The 22,909-nt window shown below is 33.5% G+C and overlaps 2 protein-coding genes across 3 annotated transcripts; one reads left to right on the top strand and one right to left on the bottom strand.

Annotated features, from left to right (window-relative positions):
* The first annotated feature begins 1,489 nt into the window (after nt 1-1,489).
* Nucleotides 1,490-2,777, top strand: LOC110115070. Of its 2 annotated transcripts, none has more exons than XM_020848194.2 (4): nt 1,490-1,758; nt 1,834-2,001; nt 2,138-2,309; nt 2,427-2,777. In XM_020848194.2, the coding sequence occupies exons 1-4, from the start codon at nt 1,543-1,545 to the stop codon at nt 2,543-2,545; spliced, it is 675 nt and encodes a 224-aa protein (XP_020703853.1). In that variant the 5' UTR covers nt 1,490-1,542; the 3' UTR covers nt 2,546-2,777. The 2 variants fall into 2 exon arrangements, with proteins under 2 accessions (XP_020703853.1, XP_020703854.1); XM_020848195.2 differs by having other exon boundaries at nt 1,840-2,001.
* A 3,782-nt stretch (nt 2,778-6,559) lies between these two features.
* On the bottom strand, nt 6,560-12,884 carry LOC110115061 (two-component response regulator-like APRR9). Its single transcript, XM_020848179.2, has 8 exons — nt 12,572-12,884; nt 12,316-12,477; nt 11,386-11,516; nt 11,185-11,301; nt 10,503-10,677; nt 9,985-10,408; nt 8,255-9,050; nt 6,560-7,116 (listed from the first exon to the last, which is right to left on the bottom strand). The coding sequence occupies exons 1-8, from the start codon at nt 12,789-12,791 to the stop codon at nt 7,006-7,008; spliced, it is 2,136 nt and encodes a 711-aa protein (XP_020703838.2). The 5' UTR covers nt 12,792-12,884; the 3' UTR covers nt 6,560-7,005.
* Between the last annotated feature and the right edge of the window lie 10,025 nt (nt 12,885-22,909).

Here is a 22,909-nt window from a genome sequence, read left to right on the forward strand (position 1 = left end):
GTTAAACTGACGGGGGATATTAGTTTTTGAATGATGAGGTGGCATGAAGAAGTCATTTAACTATCATGTTTGCTGTTCGGAGAAAACACCACTATGTTGGCTTTTCTCTGTACGAAGAGTCAACCTCGGCTCTCGTAGAGAGAACAATTATGTCATTAATCACTAATATATTAAAAAACAGAGTAAAGATATAGGATTCATATGGGACAACTTTTTTACTGCTTCTTGAAACAAATTTTTAGTACAAAAGTTTAAATTTTTGTACTTAAAAATTTCTTTAAGAAGCAGCAAAAAAGCCGTCCCAAAAGAAACCATACTCTAAGAGCAATATAAAACAAATTCAAATATGTATTATTGTATTTGGAGAGAAAAAATGATCAAAGATTTAGGCTTTATTTAGGATGACTTTTTTACTGCTTATTAAAGCAGTATTATAGTAAAAAAAAATTTAACAATAAAAAATAACTTTAATAAGCAGTAAGAAAGTTATACCAACTAAAGCCTAAGTTATAAGGTAAATAGTCCTAACACACTCTTGTATCAATAAGGATGCCATTATAAACAACACACTCACTGATTGGATACCTTTAACATTGTTGACATTCGATTTGGAACGACTTTTTTTATTGATTTTTAGAAAAAAAAAATTAATTTTTGTACTAGAAAGTTGTTTTAAGAAACAAAAAGAGAGTCGTCCAAACAAGACTAAGGCTTGGTTTGGAACACCTTTCTTATTATTTTCTAAAATAACTTTTTAGTACAAAAATTTCTTGAACTAAAATTTTTGTACTAAAAACTACTTTAGAATGCATTAAGGCTTCGTTTGGGATAACTTTCTTATTACTTCTTAAAGCAACTTTTCTGTACTGAAAAGCGATTATAAGAAGCAGTAAGAAAGTCATATCAAACGAAACCTAAAAAGACTGTCCCAAACGAAATCTAAATTTTCAAGTCACTTGTTGACATTCATCATCAATTATCAAACAATCATCAATTGTTGTTGTGATACATACATACATTGCATTCAAAATCTTTAAATTATATACTATTGTCTTTTCTAATTATGAGAATGGTATACTATTATGTTCTTCATAATTAAAGATATTTTTTAAAATAAGCTAGGTTTTTATTTTTTATTTGTGTTATTTTGTAAAAAAAATTATGACTTTTGTGTTATTTATATTGGAATAAATTAAAATATTAAATTAAAATTTTTAATTTTTATAAATTTCTAAGTTCATAAAAATAATAATTCTAATATGATTTGAATATTCATTTTCTAAACGAATAATTTGAACGCGGGAAAAAAATTCAATTTATTTACTTTGATATTTTTCCGGAAATAAACAATTACTCCTCAAAAAGAGCGAAATTACAAAAACACCCACCCCTTCCGTCTTTATCGCTCCCACGGCCTCACGACTCGCACCCCGCCGGTATTTTAATAACCTCGGCGGTTGTTTTTCCTCTCTTCACGTATATTCTGAAGTGCTTCGCTACTCCATACGCCGCTGGTTTTTTCTATCCCTCATCGGCGGTCTCATGGCGGAGGACATACTTCAAAACATCGAAGACGGCGAACTCTGGCTGCCGTCCGACGTCATCCGCGCCGTAGGTGTTTGCCGCCACCACCATCTTTCTGGTAGTCTCGCCGCGATGGACGACCTCGCTCAAAAGCTCGCATGTTTAGATCTCCTCGACCGGCGCCGTGTGATCCCAAGCGTTAAACCTTTCAAAGATTCCACCTTTAATCCGGAGGTACTTCTTCCGACCTCCTCCATCTTTAATCTCTTCAAAATAGTAGCTTTTTTTATTTACCCTTTTTCTTTCTAGGTTCAGTTACAAAGACAGGGAAGACCCTTTTCACCCTTACCACTGGCGAACGGCGGTTACAAAGCTCCGGTGAGGCGAAGGGTAGCAGCCGACGAATGGACCGGCGCGTACTTTCCTGTTTCAAAACCGGTTCATAAATTTTATCCGGCTTTGCCGGTCGATTCCAATGTAAGTACAGTCGCGTTTCATCTTCTCTTCGTCGCCTAGTTGTTCTTTTAAAGCTTTCTATATTTGGCTATTTTTTATACCATAAATGCTCTGTGTTGCTATTTGACTGATTAGTATTTTCGTCCTCTTTTTACAGATAGAAAGGATTCGACTGGCGACAGCTAGGGTTTTGCAGAGGCAACGGCAGCAGCATGGCCATTTGGTGAACCGGTTTATACCGACCCGGTCAGCCTGTTCGGGCCGGGAGACCGGTGGAACTGGCGTCTTCCTCCCCAGAGCTTACAGAGTAGACTCGAAAAAGAAACCTTGTAAGCACTTCTGTAGATTTTTATAAGAAATCGATGTAGCTCTTCACTGTATCTTCCAAAGTTGGCATTTTTCTGAACTTTCTTACGATTTTTAAACACAAGATTATCTTTTTCCAGCGAACGTTCAAGGAACATCTGAGTTTCAGCAACCAATGTGGAGTCCAGCGTCTGGTAACCAGTCGGCGAAGCTTCTATCTTCATCAGAAATAGATTTGCCTCATGATTGGACATACTGAGATCTTCCAGGATTCCGTCATGTTCTTGTAATGTAATCTCTGTTTGAAAATGTTCCAGCTGAACAGGAGGAAGTAAAAAAATGGGGTTTTTGAGCTCTGGAAGAAAGATTTGATCAGATTATATAGTAAAATCAGTAGGGCAATAGTTTTTGCTTTTGAAGGAAGTGGACAGATGGAAGAAACTTGACTTTTGTAATGTGATCCTTCGTCCTATTTTAGTTTCCATTGTGCTCTGTAGTAGTGGATGGTCTCTGAGCTTGGAGTTGTAGAAGTTTAATAATATTTTGAATAATATTATGAATAAGAATGCTGGATTTATTGACTGTTAGTGAATCATTGTCTGTCTCTTTTTTTATTTTTATTTTTTATTTTTTTCATTTATTATTATTATTTTGTCTGTGCTCTTTATCTGCCAACAGTCTTCAACATGATGGTGGATTCTAATAATTTTAGATTTATTTTTGAGATGAGTATGGTTTATAAATAAATTTTAGGGGTTTTTACATATATAACATTTAAAAGTATTCAAAATACATATTTAATATTTATTAATAAACCATCTAAATTTCTTTTCTTTTTATTCTATCATTTCATTAAAGTGATGAGATGTTTGTAATCATTGTGAAAGGATGTCATTGATGGAGAAGATAATTGTTGTTAAGATAATTGTTGTTAGTTATTTTTTATTATGGTTTAAACATAATGTTAGAATTGATTAAAAAAAAGATTTTAGTTGGTATATTAGTAAATATAAAAATTTAGATATTAAGTCTGTATTTTTAATAGGTTTAGGTGTTATATATGTTAGAATTGATATTTATTTTTATAATAAATTTTAAACTAGTTTTTTTTATTTAAAATTTTAAAAGTTTAGTTAAATTGAAAAACTAGTATGGATGTGCTTTTCTTTGATTTCTTTCATATATTATAAAGTCTTGAAATAAAATTCATAAGAAAATTTGATTCATTATTTTGGAGCATTTGAACCATGTTGTTCGTTAAGAGTTGATGAAATTATTTTGTGCGGATACGAATGTCGTCTGGAGATAAATTAGTATGTATTATATCATTTGTTTTTTGTGTACTGCAATTATGTACTTATGTATATTCGGTGATGTGGTGTACTTTTATTTACCTTCTGATGATTCTGTATCTACGCAAAAGCCGACTTTTTGAAGTTCTTGAAAGAAAATAAGTTTCATATTTCGAATAATGATTGGAACCGTTGGATTTCTTATTTTTTGCTTGATTAGGATGCTCTAATCATTATTATTTGGCTATAATTAATTATCATTTGATTATTATGATACTCACAATTTTTGTCGTAAATAGTAGTGACACATGCAATCACCGAAAGCAAGCCACTAGTATTAACTCTGGCTTCTAATATCAGCACCAAGATTTTTGATGAACTTTTTATTCTCTAATTTCTCCTTAAAATAGGATGGCCGAATGAGTAAGAGAGTGTCATAGAGCTCTCTCAATCTAACTTTTATTTTATCCAGTGAACCTACCCTCCTCTACGTTCGGATCTAGGCAAAAAAAGCGCAATATCGAGTACCGAGTTGTACCGAGTTTTTTAAAAAAACTCAGTATTGCGCTGTTTTGGTCTAAAACCGAACGTAGAGGAGCGTACGTTCACTGGATGTAATAAAAGTTCCTCTCAATCTTCATCATCTTCATCACAAAATTCTTTCTATATAATTTATATATGTTATATTATATAAAAATAATATTTGCTCTGCTCCTGAGGCATGGAATAATTTTTAATCAATAATAAGCATTAATAGAATCATTTCAACAGTATTAGAACTTGTGAAATTACTAAATTGAAAATAAATTTTAATATGAACATGGTATCAGTAAAGAATATAAAAATATTTTAAATATGATTTTATCATTTATATATATATATCTTAAAATTTTAAAAAAAAAATATTATGTAATTATTATACAAATAAATAAATATGAAATGAATAAAGACAATTGATCCAAAAAATAAGGTAATTCAAACTCAATTAACTATGAAGTTGATAACGTAATCATTTTCCTCCATTGTTTTCTCTTAAGAATCAAATTTGCAAAAAAAAATCTAATAAAAAGTCATTTCTAATACCTCTATGATTCTTAACGTAGGTTAAATCAAATACAACCGCTCTCCTAATCAAGTCATCGGTTCGGACATGTGACCAAATCATCTAAGGCGACTCTCAATTTTGAACTCTGAGATGGCCGAAAAATAGTAGCTGATGAGCTTAAAAAGTACTCGAGATTGTGCTTCTAAGTGATTGCATCGAGCAAAATGAAGTTGAGAGAGCATGATGATATCATTCAAAAATAGAGGCACATTGATGAAACTTTTTATCATCATCATCATTCATACTCAAACAAAATGAAGCCAAACAAAACATAAACCTTAGAACCCTAAAATTTAAAATTGGCCAAAAGAAACTCCGAATTACAATACAATAACAACAACAACAAGCCTTTCTATCTATTTCCAATCTTCGGAGTTATGATATTTGTAGAATTTTATTTCTAATTTCTTTTTTAAAATTTGCAAATATTAAATTGAATTCTAAGCTTCTAACTAATAGATCAATATGTGCTATCTAATCAACTTTTTAAAAAAAATTATACATTTTTTTAATATATTAATATTATTTTTCGATTATATTAAATTTATATTTTAACATTTAATATTCTCATAATAAAATTAATATATAAAAGAAGGCCTGCCAAAAATTCTGTTCGCCATTAATGCAGCACATAGATGTGGCAGCCTCCCTATTTTCCTCTTGATGTCCTCTGCAGTTTTGCAGCTCACTCGCCGAGGAAATTTAATAAAATAAAATAAAATATGGATCTTCGTACAAGGCAAAATTCTCTGTACTATAGATCGTTTCAAACCGTCAGATCTGCTTTAGGAGCTGTGCGGATAGGTAATGATTCAGTATGATGTTGATGTGCACGAATATTGAAGCATTTAAAGGGATTGATGGTAATTTGGATTTAATTTTGGTGAATCAGCGAGAAATATGGTACCTGTGTTTTATTCTGGAGGAGAGCATGCGACCGTAGGATTTTACTGTTTTTTTCGTGCCGAATTATTTATTATCATGATTAGACTAGTCTGTGTCGTACCAATGGATGGCCTGAAAAAAATAATTATTAATTAAAGGTTTTATCGTATTTTAAGGGATATCAAATAAATTTTATTTCAAAATAATAAAAAGAAAGTTTTAAGATAAAAAATTTATATTGCTCTTAGTTTTTTATTATTTCTTGAGAATATTTGCTTTATTTTGTGGGATTACATATTGATTATTGATTTAGATTATTTATTTTATAAAAATAATTATAAAATTATTATAAAAAATATAATTTAACTCTAATTATAAAAAATAAAACCCAAAAAAAAGAATATTAGCTTTAAATTTAAGAAATTAATTCTTCAATAAAAGTAAAATATAAGCATTATAAAAAAATTATTGAAAATTTGAGTTGAATAAAAAAAATTGATGTTGCTACTTATTAAATTATTTAAATAAAATATTTTAAAATAAATGATAATAGATAACTCTACATGACTTTCTTCCTACTTAAATAACATAATAATATAAAAATTTTATTTAAAAAAAAAACTTTAAAAAACAATAAAAAAGCCCCCTTTATTTCTATGGCATTAGATAATAGATACAAATTAATATTAAAAATATGTTGCATTGATGGATTAAAGAACAGAACTTAGGGCACAAACTACAAACATTAAACGATGAACTTGATTAACTGATGCGCACACACAAATTCAAATGGTATGTAGTTCAACAATTTATTTCATTTCATAACCGCCACTACCAATCAGAATACATCATGTCAGCAATACCGAACTGACATATCAAAACGATAATTTGGATGGCGAATACCGAACTGAACTGACGTATCAAAACAATAATTTGGATGGCGTTCGGCATCAGCAAAGAATAGTTATCACTGATAAAGCAATGGAAACAATAGCAGAAGAATTGTATTAATTTGATTACCCTCTAGTCAAGCAGAAGCTTTACAGTTTCCTAATCATTTTGTTTTAACCCATCAGCCAGCTTCAAAAAGGAGAGAATTCTTGATTAATATTGTTAAAAAACAAAGATATACGTTACAGCCGACATGTTTACTGTAAGGGCTTAATCGCCAACACATCACATAGATGCTCTAAGAAAATACATTAACGTTTGATCTTTTTCTGCCGTTGGAAGGAATCCAAACTGTGAACAGAAATGTACAAGCGAAATTTACTTCCAGTTTAAAGGCAAGAGAGAAGGAAAATTTGATTCAGGTTGCAGCTTCGCAGTATTTGCCAGAGCTTTTACTATTATTAGGAGAAATATGAACTGTGATACGCTTGCAGCACTTCATCAGTTGTGACTAACAAGCCATGGAGAGTTAGACTGGAAAGAGTATTAGCCGTCTGATTCTTGTGTTAAAGAGAGTTCCAGGATCTTTTGACTCACAAATTGACCTTTTACTCTTGGTCGTTGCTCTGCAAGCTTTTGCCTGCTATGGTATCTAACCTGTTGAGATTAAAGAAATGAAGATGGGATGAGAAATGCAGTTTCTTTCACAAGATAGACAAGCTTTAGCTAAAAAAAAAAACAGATAATTTTGTAGTATTCAGAATGACGGAGTAAAGTAGGGAAAAGGCTAATAAATGATGTTGATGGTGATCATGGCAAGGCTCTTGAAGAGAAGCTAATTATGTTTAAGAAAGATAGGAAATGCAGGAAAATCTGAAGTCTGTATGTTAGACTGGTCCAGCCGGTCCCGGTGCCACCGGGACCAGTCTAGGCACGAACGAGGTGGACATTCTCTGCTTCCTGCTACAGCTGCACGAGCAACCAAGCCCGCGGAGCTTTTTAGGAAGGATTTTTTAGGGATTTGAGAGGGAAATTTGAATATAGGGACTGTTTAGGGATTTCCTTTTGATTTGTATACATTAAATATTTTGTTTTCCTAAGGTTAGGGCATCTTGAATTTGACTGAAATTTGAGATCTCTTAATTTAGGTTTTCCTTTAGGCTCTAGCAGCTTCTAGAGATTTGGGAGAGATCGATCCTCCTCTCGAATTGAGGATCAACTGTCTTGTTATTTTCCGTTTCTATGTCGTCAAATAATACAAATTACCTGTTTTTGTGGTTGTGTGTAGATTTTGGTGGATAAAGCTTGCTGTTTTCCAAAGATTTATAGGAAATACTTGAGATCTACAAGTGTTTCCTATCACTGTACCAAGGAAAGAGAAATATGAATTCAGAAGAAAATTTTTGAAGCAGCGTTCAACCAAAGATATTGAAGGACAAGAGATAGCAGTAGATCAAATGAGTTTTGGCATTTGTATCCCAGAAGGAATAAATTAAAGAGATCGCTATTCAAGGAAAGAGAGAATTAGCATTCAAGATAAGCAAAAATGAAAAGACGAAAACTGAAAGAATTGAAGCCCAAGAATTATGGACATTCACTAGAACAATTCAGGATAAGAAGATGCAAACAGGCCTTAAAAATTACTCTTCAATTGAAGAAACTCTATTCAAGTTAGCGACGTAGAAGTAAATTCAGTTGTAATCTTAACATAAATTCAAATTAAAATCCGACAGCTTACCACCCAACTTGATATAAAATATATAATTGCAACACAATAGGTGAACATCTCCTTTACCTTTTTCGCAAAGCATCTATCTTTCCTTTTCAACCGGAATTTAATCAAGGCAGCCTCCCGATGCGAAAGATCAGAATTTGTTCCGTTCATATTACAGTTTTGAATACTGCTTTCATTCCAACCTTCCAGACTCGTACCTGTTGTTGCAGCTGCATTTGTTGTTGCGTCATCACTACCATTGCTCCCATCACCTTTTAGAATATCCTCTTCAACATGGTTGCACGAAAAATCTCTCCGTTCTACACCACCTGTATCATTTACTTGCCCCCTACAAGGGAGAGGATGATTTAAATCGTTGCAGCGAAATTCAATTGATCCTGAATGACTTGCAAAATTTTCATCCAGTTGCTTAGAGCAATCGGAATAAATTTTTGATGGCCCATTCTCTGCCACAGCCAAATTCTGCACTGTCAAGGCGCTATCCTGATAGATTATTGGTCGCAAAACCTCCCCATACCCCGTACAGAAGCTTGTGTAAGGAACTGCTCCAACAGGAATAGGCAATGGCAGAAAACCTAGTTGAGAATGGAGAGGAATATCATTTCTGCTAGAATAGGCATTCTGTGGCTGTACATCTGAAGAAAAATCACCAACTTCCTCCATGTTTACATCGGAAGATATCTGACATTGTTCTACACCTTCAATGGTAGATGCAGGAAGTGAGCACTTCACAGTATCAGTGCCACAACAACTCAAATGTGACTGTGGTTGATCACCATATTCATATTCTTTGTTTCTGTTGCATGTGGATGATGAATTTGACTTGCCTGCACTATTGGGAGAACTGCCACCATATCTGAGAAAAAAAAATTGCAAATTTAATAACAAGTTCAGAAATTTGAGGTACCACTGATAATGGAGAAGAGTAGGAACACGCAGAACATTGTAGCAAGATTAGGCTGTAAGATAATTGGCACTTCATGAACAACTCAACTCTCAGTCATAAGGCTTATTTATGTACATTTATTTTTTAAACTAAGTATATCAATCAACAAGCATAAACATAGACCTAGTCGTTTATCTACATTCGTGAATATGCACTTTTATCATTTTAACAAGTAGCACACTAAGAACTTGATAAATTGCTCATAAAAATGATGAATTAGTTATTTTTTGATAATTTTATAAAATATTTTATATTTTATACCAGGGGTGTAAGTGAGCCACACCGTCTTGTGAACCAGTGCTAACAATCTCACAAGTTGAGCTTATCAAGACACAAATTCGAGTTCGAGATCATATATTATATGAGCTTGAGCACTAGCTTGGCCAGATTCGGCTCATTGTCTTGTTGAGCTGGCTTGATTAATATTAATTAACACGTTAACTTTTATATTAGCCTACTAATTTATTTTTTGTCCAAATTCAAAAATAAGAAATTGAGCTTCAAAAAGAAGTCAATCTCAAGCTTTATTATTGAACTGGAGCTTTTGTGTAGCTGAGCCTCATATTTTTCACTTGAGCCAAGATCGAGCTCAACAAATGAGCCAGAGTTCTAGCTCAAGTTCCAACTCAATATAAATTAAAGGAGCTTGGCTCGATTAAACAAGAACTTGATTGGACTCATTTACAAACCTATTTTATAGGCCTTAAAACTTATTTATATGCTAAACATTTAAAAAATGGAATGGGTTTCAGGTCTATTATAGCATAGATTATGCTCATAGTCATTATAAACAAATTAGTTTACGGAATTCAAACAAACATAGAGCATCAGCTTAGATAATTACCTCGAGAAGGCAGATGCATTTGAATGATTTAATATGTTCTTCTGCTTAAAATCATGTTGTACACCTCCATTTAATTGTGTCATTAAAGAAAGCTCCCATAGAGGTAGGGTGCTAGGACTGAATATATGCTTCATTTGAGAAGATCTAGCAGCCTCAACTGATACATTTTCATCCATAACAGCAGTTTTCATGGGATTATGAGAGCATTGTCCATTTGACAATGACTTCATAAGTCCATCTGAACATTGTGCAGGCTCCTCCTGAGAATTTATTTGATTATGTAAGTTAGGCTTCTCATTGCCACTCTTTGCACATCTTAATGATACCAAATCATCCTGCACATGAGAAGTATGCCCACTGTTTTCTACTAAAAGAGCCATTTTACTAGGTTGAACTGCAACATCGCCAATTATAAAAGTTTTATCTGCAATAACAAAAGTAAATTGCACCTTTTTACATGCAGACAGGAAACGTAAAGTTCAGATAACAGATATGAAGCTCTTCATATGAGAAAAAACCTCGCAAAGCCCAATTATCATCCAGAGCTGATGAATCAACCATTGTATTCATGTCGTTTCGAGGATGCTCTGGATGTGCTTCAGCTTCCCTAGGGGACTGACCATGTTTAGCCAGAACAGTTTCAGCCTGGTTTTGAGAAATCCCAACTTTAGTGCCCAGTTTGCAACCCAAAATCTGATCAAGCATCCATCAGAAAAATGTCAACATCCAAAAGAAAAGCGGGTAAAACAGATTTAAATAAGCTAAAATAGCATCAAACGAAATACAAATTAATCCTTTTACTCTATCAAGTATCTAAAGTAAAATAGTTGGTTTGGCCAGACTTTGGGGAACTTTTTTATTTTAATTTGCAATGCAGTAATTACAAGAATTTCACATCTAGTTTGCAGGTATAGAACACCATTTTCATTAATGGGCATAATAGTAGAACAGAAGAGAGTTGACTAGAAAAAAATGTTATATCAGCAAAGATGAAAAAAAATCCTGCTCAGGAGAACAACACCAACACCAACACCCCTTTTGCATACATAAACTAATAATACATTTGATGAAGTGAATAGACTACTTGGACATCCCAGAAATCTGTTTATTTTTATCTTCAATCCAAAATCTTTAAAGTTTAGCATTCTCTCCGAATCACGCAAAGTTGAAAATCACTCAAAGTTAACCAAATTTAAGCACCTGATCAGCATCACTTCCTTTGTCACTGGTTTCACCAGTCTGGGACCAGTCACCAGCATTTGAACTAATATGATTGCTGGCAGCATTTTGTTCTGAAGCACAAGCATAGCTGCTTGACTGCACCATTATTACAGATATTGAAGTTAGTTATTTCAAATTGAACCAAAATGGTCAGTGAAGAGATATAAACTGAAGACATACACAGTGCCTCCTCCACACATGCTGCCATAAATTCCTCAATTCATTTTTCCTCAATGGCTTTACAAGAAAATCTGCAGCTCCCTTTAGCATGCATTTATGTACTATTCCAACTGAGTCATGAGAAGACATCACTGCAATACAGAATATAGCCAAGCAAACAGCTTTAGATAGAAAATAACTAAGAGAAATCTCTGGATACAGAAATCTCATAAAGTACTGAACTTGATTTGTGCACTAAATTACACAAATATTTGAACTTTAAAAGCAGTGCGGAAAGTACAACACTAGAAAAGTAAAAAAAAACATGCGGAAATATGAATTCAATGAACTAAGGCGTTATTTTCTGGATTCAAGTATGATTGGTCATTAATTCCTTAATCCGTCCAAAAAGCAAAACCTCTGTCACAATTTAAGGAACTATACGAATGATTAATCCATATAACATTTGCAAAATAATAATTTGTTCACTAATATCATAATTATTAACATTTAAATGACTAATAATTAATGACATTATCATGAATTTTAATGATGACAGATGACCTAATTGCTAAACAACTCTACATGCTGATCAGTATCCCAATATCAGTAAATTTGTTCACATAAACATTGCCTAATTAATATTTAATTGCAAAATAGAGCCTAATTTCATACTAATGAGACTATAATAACTTCTAATTTGTAATCCCTATTCCTTTAGCTCCACGCAGACATGTTTTGAGAGATTAGCATAAGTTCACATGCTCGCAACAGAACAGTTTCCCGAATTTAAAGCAAAGCTAGAACAGAACAGTGGATTGAATACACATCTACTCAGATTTAACGCTTATTCTGGCAATTAAATGAAAATAAAGACGAACAAAAATATATATATAACAAAGGAACAAAGTAAATCCATCATTCTCAAAGTTTAATGATTCGGGAATATACTGATCACAGGAATGTTCTTGCACCCCTCTGTTCCCACAATCTTTCCAAGAAGACCGATTCCAGAAAGCGAGGGCATCTCAAACTCCGTAAGCACGAGATCGAAGCTGAAACTCTTCTCCTTCATCACCTCCCACGCCTTCAGCCCATCAGCAACCGCCGCAACTGTCAAAACCAGAAACTCAGAAACTGAAATCCCAGCTCAAACCCTATCAAACTCTGAAACCCCCGAATAAAAATAGGACCAGAGTAGCGTTACCTTGATAACTACATTTCCTGAGAAGGGCGGCAACGATGTGCCGCGTGGAGTCGTCATGCTCCACGAGCAGCACCCGGAGGGATCTCCTCGGCAGAAACCGATCCCATCGTATCCTCTTCAGCTGCTCCCCGCCGCCACTCCCTCCGCCATCAGCTCTAACGGCGGCCATCGATCCGCCCTCCGGCACGGCGTCTGTCTCTTCCCACGCCACGTTGTCCATCGCATCGACGAGCGGAAGGAGGAAGAAGAAATTGAAGAGAACGAGAGTCGAAGAAAGAGAGGAGGAAGAAGAAGAAGAAGAAGAGGGGGTGATCCGTTGCCACGACTACTTGAGGAAGAAATATCTTGAGCGGGTGCCACGTCAGCACGAGGGTGGAGAGTAATCAAATCATGGCGGAAAAACTAAAACGTGGTGGCCTACTTGGGCTCATCGCCAGCCAAAACAGGGGATTGGGGCTTCGTGCCGCGGCTCCCAGAAGAATTTCGTTAGCTAATTATTTTATGCGGATGTCGAATACTGTTTAAAGACCCATCAGAATATGTCACATCACCCCGTCTCGATACTGCTTAGTACCCGCTCAATACTATTGATGTGGCGCGGTTGGTCTTTGGACGATAAACTGCGTTCGTTGTCTACACAGAATAATTTCTCCCTCAGTGGAGCTTTTCTCTTGATTATAAAAATTTAATTATTGTCATAAAAAAATTTAAAAGTTTGCAAGAAAATAATTATAAGAAAGACAAATCATAATAAAAAAAGCTGACCTTTCCCGCAATTTGTCCAGCGAGTTGTGTGGTCCTGCACTGGACACCTGGAAAGGACCCTTGTCGGGACTCTATAAGTTCTGCTCAAAATGCGGGTGCAGAAGTGGGTGCGATTTGGATAATTGGATTATGTGTCCCATTCTCTTTGTTGAAAAATACTGTTCCAACGAATGGTGTCCTCACAGATATTTTTGTGGATTAGAAAGCTCCTAATCGATTTGTAATAATCTAACAAAATAATAATTAATTAATAATAATATCTTCATTGAATCACCCTTTGAAAGTGGGCTTTAATTTGTTTTATTTTGAGGGCTAAAAGGGTTCCTTTAATTTAAATTTTTAAATTGTTAATCATAATTAAATATTAATTAATCAATGAGATCATCATTATAGTCATATAATTAAAGTTTTTTTCAACAAAAAATTATGAATCAAAATTCATAAAATCAATTTTAAATAATTAGAATAAGATAACAACAACGATGGGCGGATCTCCACTTATGTGAGGGTGGGCAAATGCCTGGCCTTAAAAAATAATAATATATATAAGAGGAATAATGTTAGAATTCTGCCCCCCACCCCCAAAATTATTTTTTTGTCTTAATATGACCCATCTCGCATTATTTGCGCATCCATCTGAAGTTCCGAATATTTCCTCTTTGTGAATAAATGATAAAAATTTTCTCTTATAAATTTAATAGCATTATATTGGTTAAAATTTTAACTAATATTTATTTTATTATCATTACTATTTTATGTTATTATTATTATTATATTTTATTTTTATTGTTGTTGTCGTCGTCTAATTAGTTAAAATTTTGCTCACCATGAAAAAAAGAAGCTAGATACGCCCTTGATGTCAGCAACAATAAAAAGCATTTTATTCTTATTTTTTATTGTTTCATATTAAGAGTCAAATTTTCATTTAAATATAATAAAAATTATTTTTTTAATATCCTCTAATGAAGTATTTTTAGTTCTACCTCTACCTTTTTTTTACATATATTAAATCTAATAGATTTGCTCTTCCGAAAGGGTCATCAGAAGGCCAACGTTTATAAGATCAAATAAATAAAAAAAACTCTCTCTAATATTATGGTATGACTCTTTCTAATCTTATCTTTTACAATATAATTGGAATAAGATTAATGATAATAAAATTATTACTACAAATTTGAAAAATATGATGGATTTGAATTAGGCACGAATATTTAAAACTTGGTTCGGTTGATGCTTTATTCATTCAAACCTAATATGTTGGTCTCTTACTTGGGAAAGGAGAAATGCATTGATGAGGTTGATAATTTGTGAATGAAAGGTAAGTTTGGGAGCTATTGATGCATAAATACGAATATGATGATGTGGATACGGCATGATACAAATATATGATATGTCAATTATTGAAAATATAGAACACGTATTTGAGTTTGACACGATATTGTAATTGTTATATTTTTAAAATGGTGTATAAAAGTTGAATAAATACAATGTTAAAAATAATTTAGAAATAATTAACCATTTGAATTTGTGCTAAATAATGATTAATATTAAGATGTCGAAAGTCGGGTGTTGATGTTGTGTATCAGGTATCGGATGATAATGCTGTCGAGAGTCGAACATCAATGTTGTGCAGTAAATACCAAGCGTCGATGTTAATAGGGCATCTGTCATCGATGTTGAGAGGGTGTTGGTCGTTGATATTAAGACAAAGTCGCACAAAGATGAGCTATTGTGAGTGTAGAAATTGCTAGCATCAAGCATCAATGTCAAGACAACATCATACTTTTATGTTGAAATGGTTTTGAAATGTTGATGTTATAACAAAGTCGGATGTCGATATTGAGATGACATTGAGCATTGTTATGAAACCAAAGTCGTGGCTCACCAAAGAGAAATGAAAATGAGAATATTCAATGAATGAGATATTAAGTGTGGGCAATTGATTTGGTGTTGTGGATTGGAAATAAGAAATATAGTTTTTATATTTAAAATAAATAAAAAATTCAAAATACAAGAAATTATATTAAAAAAAATCGTAAAATATTTAAGACATGCGTCCAATTTGTATTTAATATCTTTTAATTTTAAATCCGACACGTTTTTGTCGAGTCAGAGGCATGTCGGACACGTATTGTGTCTAATACGCATCAGATACTGCACGCCTCTTCGAAAAAAAGTGTTAGTACATCATAGTCGGGAGCTAGCTCATAGCTCATTGAGTAAGACACGATGAAACTAGTAGCATGTATGAGGACAGGTTAGTTCGTGAAGGAGCTTGCTAGGAGAAGACAACGATGGGACTAGCAACATGAGAAGATGAAGAAGAGTCCGCAATGGAACTCACAGGGGAATGACAAGGATAAGCCAAGTGAAGAAGAATACGAGTTCACGTTAGAGCTTATTGCGAAAAACATCAACGAAATGAACTCTTCGTAAAGCCGACAAGGACTAAAACTCACCGGAATAAGTAATCAACATGATTGATGACATGCGAAAGAGAAGAGAAGTTTATGATGCACACAACCCATTAAGGCCTATAAAAAATTTAAGGATGAGAGGTAGAAAATCAAAAATTTTCTTTGAAAAAACAAAGGTTGGTGGTGGATGGATGACGCTCAAGAGCACAAAGCATGTTGTGTGGCTATAGATTAAAGCAACAATTTTGAATTGTTTCCTGCATTTGGTAAAACAGCAAGCATTGGCCCAAAGGAATCACAGCCTTACATTTCTCTTCTAACAAATCTGAAAGCTCAGCATATAAATCTCTGCTCAAAAAGCTCCCTATGAGTGAACGTAAAATATCGACACTCAAGATATTTTTAGTGTCGTCTCTTTCATTTCAAATTATTATAGAAAAAATAATTTTTTTAAATTATTATAGAAAGTAATTTTTTAATATAAAATTTTTTTAAAAGAAGTGGAGAAATAGAAATTGTGGCTGAGGTCTGAAAAATAAAGCAATAAGAAAGCTGTCTCAAACGAAGTCATAATCTTATATTGTATAAATATAATAGTTTTTTTAATAAGTTTAAATTTTGAGTTAAAAATAAAGATGCTTCTTAAAGTAACTTTTTAGTTCAAAAATTTCAATTTTGTACTAAAAAGTTGTTTCAAGAAGCATAAAGAAAGCCGTCCCAAACGTATAAAAATTAAAATTTTAGTACTAGAAAGCTTCTTTAAGAAATAATAAAAAAGTCGTTCAAAATGAAGCCTAAACTAAAATCATTTTATATCATAATTATAATATGAGAAATTATTTTGAATCAATTTTAAATAGTCGGAGGACTAACTGACTAAATAGGAGCATTGAAATTAGGGTTGCAAACGAAGCGAGCCGAGCCAAGTATGTGAGTGTTCATGTTTGAGCTCGTTTATCATTAGCTTGTTCAAGTTCAGTTCGTGTTTGATTCGAGCTTTATTGTTTATGTTCATATTTGGTTCGTTTAATTTAAGGGTGTTCATGTTTGGCTCATGTTCAGTTCATGTTCGATTCATTTAATGCTTATCGAGCTTTAAACAAACAAGCCTTAACGAGTTATGTTCGTGAACATATTTAACAAACATTAAATTTGTTCATAAACATCTTAAACAAACAATCTAGCAAGTATGAACAAATGTGAAATGTCTTTTGTTGCATTTCTCTCCATTCGAGCTTTTATCGAGCTTAATGTCGAGCTTGTTCACGAACTTCAAATGATGTTGTTCGTAAACATAAATGAATCGAACACATTAGTGTTCAAGTTTGTTTATTAAAGAATCAAGTATTTAAAATGTTGTTCAAATTTGTTTGTTTAGTTAGTAAAACGATCACAAACGAGCTTTAATCGAACGAGCATCGAGCGCAACTAAATAGTTTGAATAGAAATTGTGGCTGAGGTCTGAAAAATAAAGCAATAAGAAAGCTGTCTCAAACGAAGTCATAATCTTATATTGTATAAATATAATAGTTTTTTTAATAAGTTTAAATTTTGAGTTAAAAATAAAGATGCTTCTTAAAGTAACTTTTTAGTTCAAAAATTTCAATTTTGTACTAAAAAGTTGTTTCAAGAAGCATAAAGAAAGCCGTCCCAAACGTATAAAAATTAAAATTTTAGTACTAGAAAGCTTCTTTAAGAAATAATAAAAAAGTCGTTCAAAATGAAGCCTAAACTAAAATCATTTTATATCATAATTATAATATGAGAAATTATTTTGAATAAATTTTAAATAGTCGGAGGACTAACTGACTAAATAGGAGCATTGAAATTAGGGTTGCAAACGAAGCGAGCCGAGTCAAGTATGTGAGTGTTCATGTTTGAGCTCGTTTATCATTAGCTTGTTCAAGTTCAGTTCGTGTTTGATTCGAGCTTTATTGTTTATGTTCATATTTGGTTCGTTTAATTTAAGGGTGTTCATGTTTGGCTCATGTTCAGTTCATGTTCGATTCATTTAATGCTTATCGAGCTTTAAACAAACAAGCCTTAACGAGTTATGTTCGTGAACATATTTAACAAACATTAAATTTGTTCATAAACATCTTAAACAAACAATCTAGCAAGTATGAACAAATGTGAAATGTCTTTTGTTGCATTTCTCTCCATTCGAGCTTTTATCGAGCTTAATGTCGAGCTTGTTCACGAACTTCAAATGATGTTGTTCGTAAACATAAATGAATCGAACACATTAGTGTTCAAGTTTGTTTATTAAAGAATCAAGTATTTAAAATGTTGTTCAAATTTGTTTGTTTAGTTAGTAAAACGATCACAAACGAGCTTTAATCGAACGAGCATCGAGCGCAACTAAATAGTTTGGGACTATTTAGAAATTTATCTTAAAGAATAAATTAGTAAACTTTTCATTTTCAAAAAAAATGATCTGTCACAAGCCACGACAAACTGCAATAATCTGTCAGGCATCGTGGAATATTAAAAAATTGAGATTTTTAAAAAATAAAAAAATAATAAAAAGAGCACCATTGCTAATAGATATTTTTGAACGTCAAATGAATAATTTAATAAAAATAAAGTGTTCAAAAATTTTGAAAGAGCTGCAGTGATAATAATAAAGAAGAATATGTCAAAGTAAAATAATATTAAGGAGCCTGTAATTAGATGACATATAAAATAAAATAAAAAGCAATATTAAAAAATATTTTATATTAACAAATATTTGAAAATATTTTAATAAGTACAAATTAATAATAATGAATTTTTTTGAAAAAATAAAATTAATGTAATGTAAAATCTCATGATGGTGCTGGTTAGAGGCCGCTTTTGACTATGGCAGCTGATGACGAGTAGTGATAGCGACAGCAATGAATGTCAGGCTTTAGTAGTGGGCAATGGACGGTGGCGGCTATTGGTGTCAGATGATAGTGGGTGATGACTGAGAAGATAGCTTGCGATAATAATAAAAAAGAATTTATAGTGCATTTGAAAATCAGTCAAATTTGATGATTTTCAAATACACGAAAATCAATATATTAAATGCTATACAATTTTATTTTATTTTTTTTTGAGAAAATTTGGGCTTGGCCCGTATATTAAAAGCATGAAAAATAACAACTGTTACAAGGGAGAAAAGAGAGATGCTGGGACAAAAAAGCTCCAAACAAAGGGGAGCAATATCTCATAACAACAAATAAAAACATTTGTAAAACATCACTAACAAAGAACCTAAAGTCCACAAGTGGAAAATTAAAACCATAGAACCTATGGACTCAGAAAAAACCCAAAAGCTATACCAATCCGACAATATTCCTGGTTGCCTAAAATATAGACCGTCCGAGGGATAACAAAAAGACTGTCATCATCGTCCGGTCTATGGCTTTAATTTTGCGACCCAGAAAATCGAGCACTTCCAGCACTTCCAGCTCAACCACCACAGCTGAAAACAGAGAGCACAAAAAAAAACAATTCCCAGAAAACTCATCCAGCAATTCCAGCAAAATCTTCCAGGACTCGAACCAGCTGAAAAAGAAAAACAGACAACAACAGCAACAGAAACGAACAGGAAGCCTCCTACAGCCCTTATAAGCTGCAAAGTAAAGAAGAAACAGCTTTCCATTTTCCCACTTTGTCAAACACCGCACTTTTAATGAGAATCGAGATAGTATAGCTGCTGTTAAACACATAACCAAATCTTCTACTATTTCTTTCTTTCCAAATAAAATATAGAGAGCAGCTCACAAAAAGAAGGTAGAAATTTTTGAGAAGAGCATTGTTACTATAGACTTCCTCAATCCATTCAAAAAGATGCAAAATTGTAGGTCTAAGCAGAAGTCTTTTGGTATTAGGGATAGTGTGATTAATCACATCAAATGAATACTGACATTCAAAGAATAAGTGATTAATACTTTCCATGTAAACATTCCAAAGACTACAGATTTCAGGAACCAAGATCTGTCTTTTTTTCAGAGCATCAGCAGATTTCAAACCACCTTTAAGAGCAAGCCATGAGAAACAGGAAAACCTCAAAGAATGATGAGGATGCCAGATAAATTTGTCCCAATTACAGGGGGACAAGGAACAATAATATTCAAACAGAAAACTTCCAAATCTACCAGATTTAGAAGAAGCTTTACCATCCCAGATTAAACAGTCAGTATTGCAATCTACTATAGGAATAACAGAAATCTCATTTAATAGCGATGCAGGCAAGTATACAGGAAGAGTCCATGCACCATTAGTAATGAAAGAGGATACCAAGGTGCTTAAATTAGAGGTTTGATACCAAGCATTACCTTGAGGCCTATTAAGAATAGAATCATTATTAAGCCAGTGATCCCAAAAAAAAGGAGATGGGGCTTTTTCCATGAATTTTGAATTTGAATTTTTGTCTAGAAGCAACAGCAGTAGCACATACAGATTTCCAGAAAGTAGAAGCCAAGCTAAGAGGCGGCTTCCAAGGTGAGTTGTATCTATATACTAGCCATTTAGAAAGAGCATAGTCCGAATTATACATTCTGAGAATAACCGAGCAGTTGTAAGCAAATTGCAATGCTTGCACAGAAGGCAAACCCAGACCCCCATAATTTTTTGGCTTGCAAACCTCTTCCCAAGACAACATGTGTAATTTCTTCCCAACATCAAGATCTCCAAAGAAAAGAAACTTGGAGCTAATTTTTTTAAAATATTTAATGACAGCTTTGGGTATAATAGCCCCTCTTATCCAATATTCAATGGAGTTTACAATTATAAATTTGAGAAATTGCAATCTCCCCGCAAAAGAAAGAAGATTAGCAAACCAGCCAGACAGCTTTTTAGTGGCTTTTTCCATAAGAGGCAGAAAATCAGAAATCCTAAGTCTATTAAAAGACAAAGGAACCCCCAAATAAGTGATAAGGTGAGTGATGTTGTATATGTTCAAAGCTTGACAGATATCCTCAGAATTGGACATATTTCTAGGCAGAAGTATAGAGCTCTTCTCCAAATTAACTTTAAGACCAGAAGTATCAGCAAAAACATTAAGAATATTAGCTAATTTGATGCAGTTCTCCACAGTAGCTTCCCCAAAAACAAGGACGTCATCAGCATATAAAAGATGTGAAAGTGCAAAACCATCCACATTAATACCTCTAAAATCACCATCATCCAATAAATTTGAGAGAGCATCCATCACTATGCAGAAAAGATAGGGACTTAGAGGACAGCCTTGCCTTAAGCCCGCCGTAGTATTGAAATATCCTTCTAAAGCACCATTAATAACAAGAGAGAAATTCACATTGTTGATGCAAGCTTTGATCCAACCAACATATCTAGAAGGAAAGCCTTTTTGAATCATTCTTTTAAATAAGAATTCTCTAGAAACAGTATCAAAAGCTTTCCTTATATCAAGTTTAGCACAAAAAATATTTTATCCCTCTAGCATTTCAAGTGTAAGCAAGCAATTCTTTAGCCAAAAGAATATTGTCAGTTGAAACTCTACCTTTTATGAAACCCGATTGGTTGCATCTGATAATCAAAGGCATAAAATTCTTGATTCTAAGAGCAAGAACTTTAGCAATTATTTTGTATATAGTATTACACAAAGCAATAGGTCTGAAGTCAGCTAGAGAAGAGGCATTAGAGTGCTTAGGGATAAGAGCTAAGGCAGTGGCTTTGACACCATTAGGAAGATAGCCTTTGATAAAGAAAGCCCTGACTGCATTGCACACCATAGGACCAATAATATGCCAAGCAGTTTTATAAAAGTGAAAATTGAAGCCATCTGGACCGGGTGAAGAAGAAGAAGACCCCCAAAACACAGCTTTTTTAATTTCGTCATCTGAAACAGGATTAGTAATGTGACGCCCCAGAATCAAATAGTGAAAGGATTCGTCTGGCATTCTGATCGAACTCCATTACAGTTGCCTTGCTCGGACCTGAAAATTTAAACCACATATAATGAGCTTACAAAGCCCAGCAGGTCACCAAAGCCTACAACTGAAATCAAAGCACGGCGATGCTATCAATATGCATGTCAATGCATCAAATCAATATCAGTCAATGGTCAATGAATCTATGCAACGTGGAAATCCATAGTCAATAAAGCCAGTCAATGCAGCGGCAGGCGAATCGATAAATCCAGCTCAATCAATCAGTACGTGAAATCTCAAGAGAATCCGTCGATCAATCAAATCAATCGTATCGAACCAATCGATCGTATCAAAGCAAATCTCTAGTATCTAGTCGGTAAAATCAATCTGAAAATCGATACGATAAAGCCATAAGATCAATACTAAAATCAATAAATCCGTCAAATCAATCTAATCAATCTAATCAATGAATCTGTACGATAAATCAATAGCAGCAGCAAGTCAAATCTATGAAGCATCAATGGTATCAATGAGTCTATGAATCTATGCCGTCCATGTCCATATCAATATCAATGATCAAGTAGTATCAATGCTCAATGATCAATCAATGAAATCAATGAATCCGTACGATAAGAAATCAATTCGATAAATCCAATCGGAAATCAATAAATCGATGCATATCATTCAATGGTCTTACTAGACAAGCACAAACGCTGGCTATGTTGCTGCTGTAGAATCTGTATTGCTGTTGTAGAAGTCTATACGTTGGTTCTATTAAGAAGAGTCGTCACTCTTTTGCCCGTCGGCCGCCCGTCGGCGTATAAAACTCCTTATAACTCCCTCCATGATCCATGATCCATGATCTATGATTTAAAGGAAAGCCCGTCGGCCCACCATCCTGTACAGGTCAAGTCTATCTCCAACCAACGTTCAACCATGTTCCCACTTGTCTTTCAGTATCAATCAGTCAATTCAGTAAGCAATTCAATAATCAATCGATAATCAATGCAATTAAAGCAATCTAAAACAATCATATCAATAGTCATGCACATATCAATTCAATCTATCAATTCCAGAAAATTCGGAAATCATACGAAAATCGGGCAGCGTAACGGCAGTCGGTCAAATTTACACAAAAATCCTGCAAAAAGGCACAATTTCCAAATTCTTCCAAATTACAATAGAATATCGATAACATCAATACAAGACTATTAGTCTATAGAAATCAAATCAAATCAAGTCCCGATAATTTTCTATTCGATTAAAATCGCGTAGAATCAATTCCGACCGGTAAAATC

This window comes from Dendrobium catenatum, unplaced genomic scaffold (assembly GCF_001605985.2).
Source record: "Dendrobium catenatum unplaced genomic scaffold, ASM160598v2 fragScaff_scaffold_621, whole genome shotgun sequence".
NCBI classification, from domain to species: Eukaryota; Viridiplantae; Streptophyta; class Magnoliopsida; order Asparagales; family Orchidaceae; genus Dendrobium; species Dendrobium catenatum.

Excerpts from the sequence above, each read along its gene's own strand:
- LOC110115061 (XM_020848179.2), bottom strand. The coding sequence starts at position 12,791 with ATGGACAACGTGGCGTGGGAAGAGACAGACGCCGTGCCGGAGGGCGGA. Across the intron at positions 12,478-12,571 it reads CAGGAAATGTAGTTATCAAG|TTGCGGCGGTTGCTGATGGG; the intron begins GTAACGCTACTC and ends TGGTTTTGACAG. Across the intron at positions 11,517-12,315 it reads CAAGAACATTCCTGTGATCA|TGATGTCTTCTCATGACTCA; the intron begins GTATATTCCCGA and ends TCTGTATTGCAG.
- LOC110115070 (XM_020848194.2), top strand. The coding sequence starts at position 1,543 with ATGGCGGAGGACATACTTCAAAACATCGAAGACGGCGAACTCTGGCTG. Across the intron at positions 2,002-2,137 it reads CTTTGCCGGTCGATTCCAAT|ATAGAAAGGATTCGACTGGC; the intron begins GTAAGTACAGTC and ends CTCTTTTTACAG. Across the intron at positions 2,310-2,426 it reads AGACTCGAAAAAGAAACCTT|CGAACGTTCAAGGAACATCT; the intron begins GTAAGCACTTCT and ends ATCTTTTTCCAG.